The sequence below is a fragment of the Pithys albifrons genome, chromosome 19 (genome assembly GCF_047495875.1).
Source record: "Pithys albifrons albifrons isolate INPA30051 chromosome 19, PitAlb_v1, whole genome shotgun sequence".
NCBI classification, from domain to species: Eukaryota; Metazoa; Chordata; class Aves; order Passeriformes; family Thamnophilidae; genus Pithys; species Pithys albifrons.
The window spans coordinates 10355464-10369280 of NC_092476.1; the positions used below are offsets into that span (position 1 = coordinate 10355464).

The 13817-nt window shown below is 52.0% G+C and overlaps 1 protein-coding gene across 1 annotated transcript in view; it reads right to left on the reverse strand.

The window, feature by feature from the left end:
• Nucleotides 1-725: 725 nt before the first annotated feature.
• Nucleotides 726-13817, reverse strand: part of PIK3R6 (phosphoinositide-3-kinase regulatory subunit 6) — a 35041-nt gene continuing 21949 nt past the window's right edge. Inside the window, exons 7-20 of the mRNA XM_071573516.1 lie at nt 13486-13555; nt 12577-12760; nt 11731-11878; nt 10403-10489; nt 9350-9806; nt 8612-8711; nt 7750-7872; nt 7144-7254; nt 5546-5636; nt 4796-4866; nt 4419-4509; nt 3904-3974; nt 2799-2911; nt 726-2116 (exon numbers count right to left, since the gene is read on the reverse strand). Coding sequence (XP_071429617.1) covers nt 1960-2116; nt 2799-2911; nt 3904-3974; nt 4419-4509; nt 4796-4866; nt 5546-5636; nt 7144-7254; nt 7750-7872; nt 8612-8711; nt 9350-9806; nt 10403-10489; nt 11731-11878; nt 12577-12760; nt 13486-13555 — 1874 coding nt within the window. The 3' untranslated portion in view covers nt 726-1959. The remainder of the gene's footprint in view (nt 2117-2798; nt 2912-3903; nt 3975-4418; nt 4510-4795; nt 4867-5545; nt 5637-7143; nt 7255-7749; nt 7873-8611; nt 8712-9349; nt 9807-10402; nt 10490-11730; nt 11879-12576; nt 12761-13485; nt 13556-13817) is intronic.

The following is a 13817-nucleotide window of genomic DNA, read 5'->3' on the forward strand; positions in this document are numbered from 1 at the left end:
CAGAGCTCCCAGACTGGAGATCACCTGAACTCCCTGCAAGTGCCAAGGTGCTGTTTGCTGCTCTGGCCAGGCTGGTTTGTGCAGGAGGAGGAGCTGGCAGTGACTCATGGTGGTAGCCAGGCCTGGCATGACACAGACAACACCGTGAGGTGACACAGCAAGTCACCACACAGGGACACACATGGACTTTGGCCAAGCCAGCTTGGGATCAGCAGCAGCTGGAAAGGTGTGTGTGTCTGCTCAGTCACAAGCTGGGCACACAGGGAGAGCTGGAGAAGGCATCTGGATGTAACAAAAACATGCATGATATAAGTCCAGGGGAGGCCACCGAGATGGTCAGAGGGAAGAGCCACCTCTGCTGTGAGGAAAGGCTGAGAGAATTGGGATTGTTCAGCCTGGAGAAGAGAAGCTTTGGGGTGATCTCATTGTGGTCTTTCAGCTGGCTCCAGGAATTCCCCATCAGTGTCAGCCAGAGATGACTGGGAAGAGCTGCTGTGTACATCTACAAAGATAAAGGACACTTTCTTTGCACTGATGATCCAAGCAAACACACCTAAGTGAAGGCAGCCCAGGTAATGAGTTTTTGGGAGCCAAGAGAATGAAAAAAGTGATAGGGTCATAGCAGGAATGCCCCAAAATTCCTCCAATGTGCATTTAGGGAGGGCTCCCTGGAGACACTCCGGAAACCACAGATCACATTCAGAAAGTCAAAAAACACACACCATATCTTATTTATTATTTCAGTCAGCCAAAAACTGGAATGAAAACAAGGTTTTCCTCCAGGATCATCCTGAACACTGAACTCTCAGCCTGGAGGAAGCAGGAGCTGTGCCTTCTCAGCCTGGCCCATCTGCAAACCAGGGGAGGGTTTCTACACTATGGGAGCAGCAGAGGAAAAGAACAAAGAAGTCTTTCAGGCATCCTGCCCATCCATCAATCCCAGGAGCACTCTTCTGCACAACACAGCAGACACAGGCCAAACCAGGACTGCAAGGCAGGCTGGGACACAGAGGCATTGCTGGATGACCTCATGGGAGAGGTCCAGTCCTGCTGGGATTGCAGGGGGTTGTTCTCACGATGTACAACTGGAGGAATGCAACCAGTGCCCATGAGTTTGCAGACAAGATGCAGAGAGGTTGCATAGTGAAGCAACAGCAAAATCCCAGGTGGACTCCAAGGTACAGCTCAGATGTCCAAGACCTGCCATGCCATCTGCTCAATGAAGGTCTCTTCTTCAAGCAGAACCATTCATAGCCAAGCATATCCCTCAGCACTTCCTGGGTAGCACGAGCAGTCCTTGCCCTGTTCCTCACTGCCAAATATTGCACCACATTTCTCATATCCCTGTTTCACACCATTCATCCTTATTCCATGTGCTGCTTTGAAACAACAGCAGGTTTTCCACTGACTTCCAGGGAAGCCACATTGAGTGCACATTCTCTCCCTGTTGTGGTCAGGCCTACAATGAGGTTTCCTAAATCAGTCAGGGGAGGAATTGCTGGTTTGCCCAAACACATCACCCTGTGCCAGAATGAAGAGTTTGCTGTGCAGAACCCGACAGTCAGGCCCTGATCCCATGCTGGGCTGTGAGACATCACCAAAATAAATATTACTGCTACCAGGTGGCATGGGATCCACAGCACAGCACAGAGAGCACCACCACCTCAGCCAGATTTGCCCCAGTCTTCCTGAAATGAAGAAGCTCAGAGGTTTTCCCTGACGTGTGCAAAAGGTTAAAACTCAGTTCTGCAGCAAGACTGTGCCCCTGGGCAGGGGGCTGTTAGCCATGGTCACACTGTCACCCAGCAGGGCATGGCTGTCCCCCCATGCCCTGTCCACCTCTTTCACACCATTGCCATTGTAAAATCACCATTGGTGTCTTTTAGTGTGTTTTCTTCACCCATGTCCTCTGTGATGACCCAATGGCACATTTCCCATACCAGCTTTTTCTCGTTTTCTTCACTGCATGACACCTGCAAACGTGTTGATAGGTAAGAGCAGAGACTTGGGCATGTATTTCACAAGCCCCACATCTTCTGTTTGGTGAAGGTTGAATTTCATTGTCCTTGTCTTCTGCAAGCAGTAGCTGGGCTCTGGGCAAGGAGACACTTCCAGGCTGCAAGAGCACAAGAACACATTTATTGCATGTACAGACCTGCCCTTTAGGGCCAGAGCTTGATCTCAAACTGAACACCAGATCTGTCCACTGACTGCTGAGGTGGGATGGTCACACTCAAATGTGCAGCTGCTTTGATGCTTTTTTCAATTGTGTTTGGCTGGAAAGATGAGCTGATGTGTGTTAGTTTGACCACACCACCCATGTCCATAGCCTGGCTCAGCCTGATCCTCAGGAATTCACAGTTTATGAATGTTCCATGAGGCTCATGGACCTTGAACTGCTTGTTTGCTTCCAACATATCACATGTCACTGCAACTGCTGTAGGCACATTAATCACTGCCATTTTCACAGGGCTGGATTCTCTACCCCTTGAGACTCCCTGGTGTGAGATACAGTCAGTGGAGAGAGCATCAGCCTTATTAGTAATTCAGGAGATCTGAGATCTGTTTGTCCCTGAAGGTGCTTATTCTTCTGCTGTCTTAATGAACCATTTTGTTTCTTACCCCACCACCTGAAAACACAAAGGTAGGAGAGCACCACCCTGCCCTGCACTCCCTGGAGAAGGTCTTTTGGCATGCCTGAGGAAGAGGACTAGGACTCCCTGGGAAACAGCCCTTCCAGGAAGGATACAAGGTCACTGAGGGGGGTGTGCAGACCCTGGCACACGTGGCATTCTCACCTGATCACGTTCCTGTAGGTTCTTCTGCTGTCCTTGTCCAGACACACCATGAAGGGTCTCTGCTCTGTGCTCCTGATTTTGATATTTTGTGTTTTCAACCTGTTTGCCACAGCCTGGATAGAGAGAGGAGGAGCCCAGTGAGTGTGTCCCTCCCGTCTCTTGGCTGTGTGGTGGTGGATGTGTGTGCATGATGGGTGTGAAAGGAATAGATGAAGACATTTCTCTGGTTTTATTTTTTAACCTCAGATGGGACACAAGGCAATTTTTTTTTCTGTAATCACAACCTGGTCAAGTTTTATAAGGGCAGAGTTTCCAAACTGGCAATGCTTGCATGGGCTGCAAGCTTTTGGATGTTTGATATGGGACTTGCTCTGTTCTCCATGGTTGTGGGATATCTTTGTGGCTGCAGCACCTTGGTGTTCCCAAAAGCCAGGTGAAAACAAGCAAAAAGGTGCTGGCTACCCAAAAACACAAGCTGAGAGACTGGAGGCTCCAGGGCCTGAATGACCAAGGCACAGTAACACTTAATGCCACCCAAACAGCAGTGACACGTTCCCACATCGCCTCTGGGAACTCTCATGCAAAAAAAATAAAAGAACAGAAGCCCAAGACTTCAGTCCCCTCTCTAACATATCCACCTTTCTGAGCTGATAAATAGATGAATTTAATTTTCTGCTTCAGGTTTATGCTTTGTCAAATTATTTTTTGTGATCTCTGTGGGGAATAATATGTGGGGTCTGGGGAGGGCACTGCTACTCAAGGTGTGTAGTTCATGGAGTTGGTAGCAAAACTAGACTCTCTCCTGCACCCCAGTGGAGTCACAAGGACTTTATTTCTCTACTTTGCCCCTGCAGACACAGATCAATCATTCAGGGTCTCTTGTGACAAGATTCCATGTGGCATTGGCCAGCAGGGATGGCATTTGGAGCTTTGGCTCAAAAATCTGGACTTTTCCATGGAAAGTAATTGCAAAATGCTCTCTGAGTAGGGTGGTCCCAAAGTCTTCTCCTCCCCACAGAGTGTTTCCCCCTTTCACTGTTGTTGTAAGGGATTTCCATGCAGTGACCAACCCTTCCAGGGTCATGAGGATCCCACAGGTACTTACTGAGAATGACCGTCCTGACAAGTGGTTGATCCTGACGATTTCAGTGATGGTCACATTCAGACATGCCAGGTCTGCAATAGAAGAAATTTGTTAATCTCAGACCTTGGCATGATCTCAGCCCAGCTTTCAGTGGGACTGGTCCCATATCCCACATCTTGTTGCACTGCCTATGGGATACACAGGACAGCAGAGAAGGAAGACTCTGGCATGCTCCGTGGTCCAAGGAATTGTGTAGGGGTGCTCAGGGTGGAAAGCTCAGAGGCTGTGCTAAGGTGAAGGAGGAAGGCTGGAGCAAAAGGAAGATGCTGCAAAGCTTAGACCATGTCTGAGCCTCAGACACCTCATCCATGAGGAAACACCCAACCAGACTGCGGTGCCACCAATATATGCCCATTACTAATTCAACCCCACAGCCCAAGCAAATTGGCACTAAGGATTGTGGTAAGGTTTGCTCTACTGAGCACCTGAAAACTCAGAAACCCCTCCTCATATGGTTCCAAGCAGGAGGAACCCACCTTCAGCCTCCTCAGAAGGGATGGCTTTCATCACCAGACCTGTGGAGCGCACGGACATGTCCAGTTCCTTCTCCCGGTTGCTCACCACAACCTGCAGGCAAGGCTCTGTTAGTTGCCCCTGGCAGAGAGGTTGGTCATGGAGAGGTCTGGGGTAGGTTTTCACAAACACAAGGCAGCTACCAGACTTTAAAAGCTCACCACAACCTCTCTGTCCTCTCCTGGAGTGCCATTCCAGAGGAAACAAGGAGGGCCAGAGTCCTCCTTTCAGGAGATCTATGCCAAACAAGGAGGGCCAGAGTCCCCCTTTGAGGAGATCTATGCCATGCTGGGGATGTCTGTGAGCAGAGACATTTTGGGCTGCTGAGAGCCCTGCTTACCTTTTTGTATGCTACTGTGAGATCTATGCCAGGGCCATCCAGGGTTGTTTTCTTCTTGGTCATGCTTAATTCTGCAAGGAGGGAATGAAGTGGAATTGAAGTTTCACTCAGCCCACCTGTCTGTGGTGAGCAAACAGGGGTCCTTCCATGGGATGAGCCACCCGCTCCATCACACAGTGCTCTGGCACATTGTCCCTTCTCTCCTTGCCTACAGGAGCTGAGGCTCTGTGCACCCAGCAGGTCCAGTGAGATGGACTCACTGCAGGGTCTGTGCCCAGCCTTAGAGGCAAACATCCATTGGATTGGACACCACAGTGCACTGATGGAAGGGCTGACTTCTGTAATGGTCCAGCCTTCAAGCACTTTTGTTCCATAACTGGCAGCTGGAGGAAGCTGAATTTCTGATAGGGGACAGATGTAAAGCCCAGCTTATTTACTCAACAAAATCAGAGTGCTGATCCAGCTTCAGAGGGTCCTGGAGCCAACCAAAGGCACAGTCTACAAAAGCTGGTTGAGACCAGGAGCCAAGTGACCACAAGGTCCCTCCTTTAACCCAGTTTCATGTGTCCAAGAGGGAGATGGGGTGTTTAGGGGAGCTCCTGCTTGTCAGAGAACAAGGGCTATTGCCCCATGGCAGAGCCTGGAATGCTGCAGGCTGAGGGACAGGGTGAGCGGCGTCTGGGGACAGCAGGACCCCCACCCAGGTGGGCAGCCCCTGCTGCAGGGCTCAGCTTGGTGGGACACACACACCTCTGTGGGAGGTGCTGTCCTGCCCCTGGGTGCACAGCTCTGTCAGGAACACGTCCTCAGCTGGCTCCTGCGCCGGGTCATTGAAGAAAATCTGAAAGAGAGGAACGTCTCTAAGAACATCTCCTCAGTCCCCTGTGGCACCACATGGAGTTTGTGACATGAAAAGCTTCTCCAGAGCACCCAGGTGTGACATCAAAGGGGATGTGTGACCTCATCATGGCAGCCAGGGTACCTTTGGGATAGGGGGAACAACTTTGGCTCTGCTCCCTGAGGCCCAGGATTGTGGCAGACCCTGCCAGAAGACCAATGGACCTGGCCAGCAGAGCCACAGGCAGTGTCCCCTGCCACTGGATGTCACTGTGCACTCACGGCTGAGGCAGCTCCCCGCCATACACCCACTGGTCACAGGGAGCACCTTCCCAGCCCTGACAGAGCTTCAATGTAGGTTTCTATCTGATACACTTAAATCAACAGGTTGCTCCAGCCCTAGGAATTATTTTCTTTTCATGGTCTTGTACTGAGCAAAATGGGAAGAGAAGGTTGTGGAGAACCTCTCCTAGCCCTACATCCAGCTCCTGTGGGACTTGACTCACACTTCTAGGAAGCTTCCAGCAGCCAAAGGGGAACAGTGTGGTCTTAACCAAAAAGGCAAAACAGGGTCAGTGTTTCCAGATGAAGCAGCATCACACCCTGTATGACAAGAGATTACTTTAGGTGCTTCTATCTGAAAACCACATCTGGGGACAGTTCCTCTTCCCCTGCTCGAATCACCCACATCCTCACTTGCTGTTGGTTTTTGTCTTGGAGGAGAAATGAGTGAAATAAAAATTCACCAAAAAAAAAAAATCAAAATCCTCAGCCACCAGGTGCTCCAAGTGTTTATAGGATACATGTTATTAGTTCAGGTTCTGGTGATTGTTTACCAAAGCTCTTCCAGCTCTATGAATGCCACGTGCCAGTTTGTTCATTCAGTGGCTGCTGCTGTGCTGCAGTGCCACAGGGGCTACAAGTAGATTAGAAGGAGATCTGTGCATCAGTGCCAGCCTAAGCTTTGAAGAGAGGAAACTGCCAGAGGAGCAAAGGAGGGGGTTCATGTTATGTGCCCAAATAGAGTTTATCTTTGCTCTCATGTCAGATGCCAGCTGTCACTCTGACACCTTTTCTGAGAAAAGCTGGCGGAAAATAGTTAAATGGTGATTCAGGAAATCCTGCGAAGCCCCTGTGAGGTACAGAAAGGTTTTGGCAAAGCCACTCAGAGCAGTCCTGTTTGCTCACAGCATCTCAAGCAACAGGAGGTACCAGGGCTCCTGAACAACCCTGAATCCAGCAGAGCAGGAAATCTGTGTCCCTGCGGGGGAACTTCAAGGCTCACTCAGCTGACCTGTGTGATCCTGAAATAGCCATTCCAGGATCACTGACTCCAGCTGAGCTGTGCTACACAGTCCCTGGATCTGGGAGCCTGGCAAGGAGGGAACAGGCTGGGGGGCACAGAGATCCAGGCTCAGATCTGCTGGCTCAGATTCCCCAGGCCCTGCTGTCTCTGCACAGCTCTGCAAGGCCTTTCAGGGCCATGTGAAGGCTCAGGAGATGTGACCCACCTTCACAGCGTAGACCTGGAAGCAGACGGGCTGGATGCCCATGCGAACGTAGTAGGCGATGACGTCCGTGATGAACAGATCAGTCACAAGGTGTTTGCTCGGGGAGGGAGGCTGGGGGGGCAAATCACATCATTCAGCAGCCACAGTCACTTCTCAAAAACCCAGCCACAAACTCTCACACCTTCCTTGACAAACAGTGAGTGATGACCTGTCGCTCTGCCCTCACTGGTCAAAGCGAATGGGAGAAGCAAAGGCTGTGCCCACCGATCTATCAGCCTTTTTTGTAGGCTGTCAATGACGGCTCAAACTGCCGGGAAATGAGAGCCAGGGGTATTTCAGCAAATGCCTCATTTATGTTTTCTTTCTTGAAATCTGTCATTTCCTGTCCCTTGCCCAAAAAAAACCCATCACAGCAAATGGGTCTTCTGGCCTGGGGCAGTGTCAGCCACATGCACTTCTGGTTGCTGGGCCCTGGGGAGGGTTTGAAGGAGAAAGGCTCTCCCTGGGACATGGAGGAGCCCTGCAGTGCACAAATTCATCCTCAGACACAGCAGATGTGTTTGAGAAATGGGCCAGGCTGGGGAGGTGGGAAGGTTTTTCTCATACCATGGTGGCCAGCTTGGGAATCACGTGGCACAGAGTGTTGATGTTGCTCTCGTACCACGGGTCGGCTCTGCCCAGGTACCCAGCCACCTCACAGAGCTCCTCATGGCCAGGGGCAGTGTGGTCCTGTGGGAGAAACACAGCTCAGAGTAGGATCATGGCTCAAAATACCACAGCTCTCAAGGAGACAGAGGGAGCTGGGGCACGAATGCCCTGCGAGCTGCTCCCCCCATCCCTTCCCCTTCCTTGTTTGGTCCAGAGAAGATGGCAAACTTACATAGAGGGTGCTCAAAAACAAAAATTAAGTGAAGACTGTAAAGAAAAAATAATCATTTTTATAACAGCATGTTTGTCAGGGTTCACAGCCAGCTCTGGGCCAGCTTAACATATTGTGAGAAGTGCAACTGTTTATTTGTCACTGTCTCGAGGCAGTCAGAGGGGAAGAGATGTGCCCAAGATAAACTGCAAGGTAATGACTTAGAGATCTAAAACTGGGGCCATCAAGGAGCCAAAGCCCTGAATGAGCAATGACTGCTTCCCCTAAGCATTTAGGAGGTGGGAAAAGCACCAGTGCTTTGCTAAACTTCATCAGTTCTCCTATAGCTGGGGCATATGAGCAGGTCTGAATGAGTCGTCCTCCATCAGGGAGGCTGGAGCAACTTGCATGCCTGTGGAGCTGATGGGTTCCCAAAACCAGCCTGCAAACTGAGCCCAGACACCCTGGCTTGGCTCCCACCCTCTTTGCTCTATGCACAGGGCATGAATGGATGGGAATTCCTGTAACCTCCCTGTTCTCTCTCCCAAAACACCATCATCAGTTGCTGGAAGTGGGAGCAGCACCTGGAGCTGCCAAGCCCAGGCTTACCTCAACAGCCAAGGTGTTTGGCTGTCCTGCCACGACTGGGATGTAGTAGAACTGCAGGTTCAGCCTGGGAGTCAGGAAAACTCGACGTGTTTCTCGTTTCCTTGAAATGGAAAAATAAACAGTTGTGTCCCAAAGGGAAGAGGGAAGAACGTGGCTCTCGGCCAAGAGTGGGCAGTGCCAGGAGATTGCAGCTGCTCTGCAACAGGAGCATGTGCCCTCCTTGTGTGCCTCCTTTGCCCATTGTGACAGGATGGCAGTAACACCCCTGGGTTCCCAAACTGAGCAAGGGGAGATGATGGGGAGCCAGAGACAGGATTTTTCCTTGGACTGGTGGTCCCTCTGCATCCAGTGCTGCTCCCCAAGCTGGTGCCTGCATCACAACCCAGATGCACCCCATGCTGCTCTCCTGGCCCAGAGCAGGTGAACCAGTTGGGAAGAGCAGCTTTTCTTCAGAATTTTTCCATTTTGTATATTTACTAACCTACTTCATAGACAGAAGAAAGAACTTGGTGTGTGAATCATTTGGGCCAACAGAGCCAATTGATGCCAGGCAACCAGTGAAGTCAGGTACATTTGGGTGTTAAACACCTGTGTCCCATCCTGTCCCAGGTAACTCTGGAGCCCAGCCCTATCCACGCCACCCATCCTGGTTGCTCCAACAGTTTGAGGAGCAAAGCCCCCACCGTGTCCTGCCTTCCCCCAAGCGCCCAGACCCGGGAAGGTGTGGCCACCAGTCACCTCAGAGAGTGGTAGGCTTGTGCCAGGCGCCCCAGGATCCGGTCGTCCCCCAGCAGCACGATGCGGGCGGTGTGGAGCCTCTGGAGCGGGGCTGCAGCATCTGGGGGGATGCCCGACCTCCTCTGCAGCTTCACCGGGGGCTTCCCCCCGGGGCTGTGGCAGCCAGGCTGCAGCAGGGCCATGCTCTCCAGCGGGGACGGCTTTTTTTTGATGCCGCCCTTCCTGTGGAGCCGGGAGTGCTCCGTGTCGGCACTGCAGGGGGCAAAGGGCTCCTCGGCTGCCGTGGGCAGGTCTCGCTCAATGCCGCTGTCGGTGGAGAGCACGGAGAAGCGAGTCTGCTCACAGCAGTCACAGTCTGAAATGATGTCCTGGATCTCGAAGTTGTCCAGGTCCTGGCTGAGGCAGTCGGGCTCGCAGCTCTGAGACAGCGGGCGGATGAACAGCACCAATTCCTTCCCTGCAGGCAGAATGGAGCTTGAGGAGGGGAATCCAAGCAAAGCCACACCCCAGCTTCCCTCTTCTCAGAAAAACTGTAAAGCAAATATCTCCACCAGTGGGCCAAGGGGAGTCAGTCTTTCAGTGCCATTTCATGTTGCACCATGAAAAGAGCTCAATATCACTCAAATCATAGTTATAGACCCATAGGATGGTTTGGGTTGGAAGGGACCTTAAAGATCATCTCATTCCAACCCCTTTGCCATGGGCAGGGGTACTTTCCACAAGAACAGATTGCTCTATGCCCCATCCAACCTGGCCTTGAACACTTCCAGGGGTGGGGCATCAACAATAAAATCAGGTACTCTGGGCACATCCTGCCCATCCTGTTCCCCTCCTCATCTCCTTCACCCCTTTACACCCCTAATCCCCTGATCTGAGACCAGCAGTCCACAAGAAGGAAGGCTGGTGCAGTCAGCACAAGTTTCCATGAGTTTGGCCTTTGGATGATGGTTATAAAACTCACTGCTCAGGAGTCAGAGCTAATGACATGTTTTGCACAGGATCCCCAAACTCAGGCACCACCTCAGCTCCCCACAGCCCCTCAGGGACACTCACAGAGCTGGTCATCTTCTGTCCAGAGGTGAAAGCTGATGTTGGGGTTGGGCAGAGGTGTGTCCTGCAGCCCTTGCAGGGGAGCATTGCCTGGGGGAAACAAGGGTGCTTGTAACATACAGGAGCATTTTCCCCACGCAGGTGCATGAACCTCCCCCCCAGTGCTGAGCACCAGACAGGGGGTTAGAGCCTGCGCCGAGTCCCAAGGGCTCTCCCACCCTGGTTGCTTCTGGCCAGAGGTAAGGCTGTGATCAGAGGCCTCTGATCTCACAAACTGAGCCTGAAGAACATGCCTACACCGTGAGTGGAAGGCAGAAATGAAAATGGGGAGGCTGAGGCATGGCCAAGTGAAGGAGTTTGCTTTGAAGAGAGCAGAGAGGTTGCAGAATAAATCAAACATTCTTTGCAAGGGAGACCTCTGATTCCACCATCACCACCTCTTTTAAACCTCTGTCTCTTTTCATGGCTCTGTGACAAGCAGTGACACAATTTAATAGCTCACTGCCTCCAAAAGGTGGAGATGGTCCCACTCCTCTCCCAGCACCACTGGCTGCTCCTCCCCATATCTTGCTCCGGGACAGTCTCCACCTCTGTTGGGTGAGAGGGCTGGCATGCAGGGATTAGTCAGGAGAGGAACCACGACTCCCATTTCCTTCTGGCCCACCCCAGATTTCAGTGAGGAATTGTGATGGATGGGAAATTTTATTATAGTCCATGTAGGTGGCAGCAGGTACTTTCAGGGATGGGAGGACATGGCAGTGCCACAGTCCACCACATCATAGGATGCTTTGAGTTGGAAAGGATCTCAAAGACCATCCAGCTCCAATCCCCAGCCAAGGACAGGGACACCTTCCATTATTCCAGGTTGCTCAAAGCCCCATCCAACCTGGTCTTGGACACTGCTGGGGATGGGGCAGCCACAGCTTCTCTGGGCAACCTTGTACATCAGTACAAGGAGGCTGCAGGGAGGAGTACACAGTGTCCCCCCAGTCCAGGCCATGGCAGGGTGTTCCTTACACCAGCGGAGCACCACAGAGCCTGTCCAACCTCCCCCAGCTGACACTTCTGCCACCCTTTGCAAACAACAGGGACATGTCTTAGGGTAGCTGAATTAGGAGCAGAGATTGCCACAGTCCCTTCCACTGCCAGCTTTCCAACCTGGCCATCAGGTCACTGCAAGGACCTGATCCCAGTCCTGCTGCTCAAGCAGAGGCAGATGAGAGGTGGGGATGGACAGCAGTGGGAGGGCATGGCACAGCCACAGCAGGGAGGCAGGGCCTGCCAGCTGCACGGCTCCCTCATCCCACCGGGAATGGCTGGCTGGAGCTCACCTGCTGGGGAGGAGCTGAGGAGGGCACGGTGGATCTCCTGCAGCCTGGCTGTGTGCTGCCCACGGTCTGTGGTGCCCTCACCCCCTGCACTCTCCACTGCCACCACCACTTGCTGGAACCAGCGCTCCACTTCGCTCGTGGGCATATCCTGTCATGAGAAGCAGGTGTTAACACTCAGAGCTGTGAAAAGAGGGGATGTCCCATGGGCAGGGCCGTGGGAGGGAACAGAAGGATGGCAAATGAGTCCTGAAGAAATTGTTTAAAGCAGGGGACACAAAGATCTTCTTGTCCCCAGGGAAGGCTGGCTGTGCTCTCTGCTTAAAGCTTTTTCTGGCGGGTTTGCAGCTGATGGACACTGTGTCCCTTGGGAAGTCACCAGCAGTGCTGGCACTGCAAATGACTCTCAGGAGATGGGAACAGCAGACACACAAATGTAACCTTGGAATGGGAACTTCTGAGGGTCCCTGTAAAGTTGCCTGTCTGAACCAGGCATTTGTGTTACTGCGGCCCCACAGATCCTTCAAGGAGGTTTTGGAGAAAACAAACTGAAACATTTCCACTGAGATGGTTTTTTACTTCCCAGGGGCTCACAGAGGAGCTTTGTTTCAGCAGCAGAGCCCAGCTTTTCTGGGCAAAACCAACAACTCAAGCTGAAGTTTCAAAACCTCTGGCTCTTGCTGTAGCAACTGAAGAATGTTTTAGTTTAACACCAGAGATGGAGACCAGCAGTGAGGAGCTGGAGGGGATCTCTCCACTTCACAAAACAACTTTTTCTTCTCCAAGGTGCCCAGCAAGAGCAGGACCACTGGAAAACCATGGGTGGTGCTGCAGAGATGGTGCTGTTACCTGGAGTCTGCCCTTCAGGCCGCCGAGGTCGCAGCCCTCGCCCAGGGCTGCCTGCATGGCGTGGCTGATCACGTAGCACATGCACGCCCGGGGGCTCTGGGAGGCCTGAGCTGCCTCTGTGTCGGTGACCAGAGCATTGCAGATGGCTTCAGAGAGCAGCTCTGGGTCAGCAAAGATGAAAATCCTGTGGGGGACAGGAGGATGGGAAAAGAGGAAGGGGAAAGGAGATGAGATGTGGATTCTCTGTTACTGACATCACAGAATATCCTAAGTTGGAAGGGACCCACAAGGATCGCCCAGTCCAACCCTCAGCCCTGCACAGGCCCATCCCCAAGAGTCACCCCCTGTGCCCCAGAGCAACATCCAAACACTCCTGCTGCTCTGGCAGCCTTGGGGCTGTGCCCACTGCCCTGGGGAGCCTGCTCAGTGCCCACCACCCTCTGGGGGAAGAATATTCTCTAATATCCAACCTGACCCTGCCCTGATACAGCTCCAGCCATTCCCTGGGTGCTGTCCCTTGTCCCCACAGAGCAGAGATCAGTGCCTGCCCCTCTCAAGGAAGTTGTACACTGAGCAGCTCATGTCTCCCTTATTCCATGCAGAGAAAAAGTGTTGCTGTTGATATTCCCCCTCTCCACCCTGTCTCTCCACCAAGGGAAGCTCCCTGCCTCCCAGGACTGCAGAAATAAACTGGGATATGGGAGGAATTTGCTTCTCCCAAAGCAAAGCTCATTTTAGCAAGGTACTGGATGCCACCAAATTGTGGCTCCCAAGACCACGTACTGCCACATGGTTGAGGGCCAGATTAACTATTTCATTCAAGATTAATTCAGAGTTCTGGAGAAGAGCAGGTTTTACTAAGAGACTACAAAACAGAAGTATCAACAGATTCAAAGAGGGACTACTCACTTTTCCTGGTAAGGGTAGGGGTCGCTTTTGAGGCTTTGTTCAGAAATGACCATTCTTTGGTACAGGGTACCTGGCAAGGGCAAGGAGATAAACACGTGGGAGTCAGAGCATGAGACATAACACAACTCCTTGGAGCAGCTCAGTGCTACTCCCAGTTGGACAGGCCAACAGTGGGTCTGCCAAGTCCCATTGCTGGGGAGATGATGTAAAAGAGCCAAGAATCAGGCCCAGAGTTAAAAATAGTCAAAGACAAAGATAGGCCATGCTACATAAAAAGAAAACCCCTTCTATTCAGGGATGATTTCCTGTGTTTCCCTTCCTTTGTTTATTGG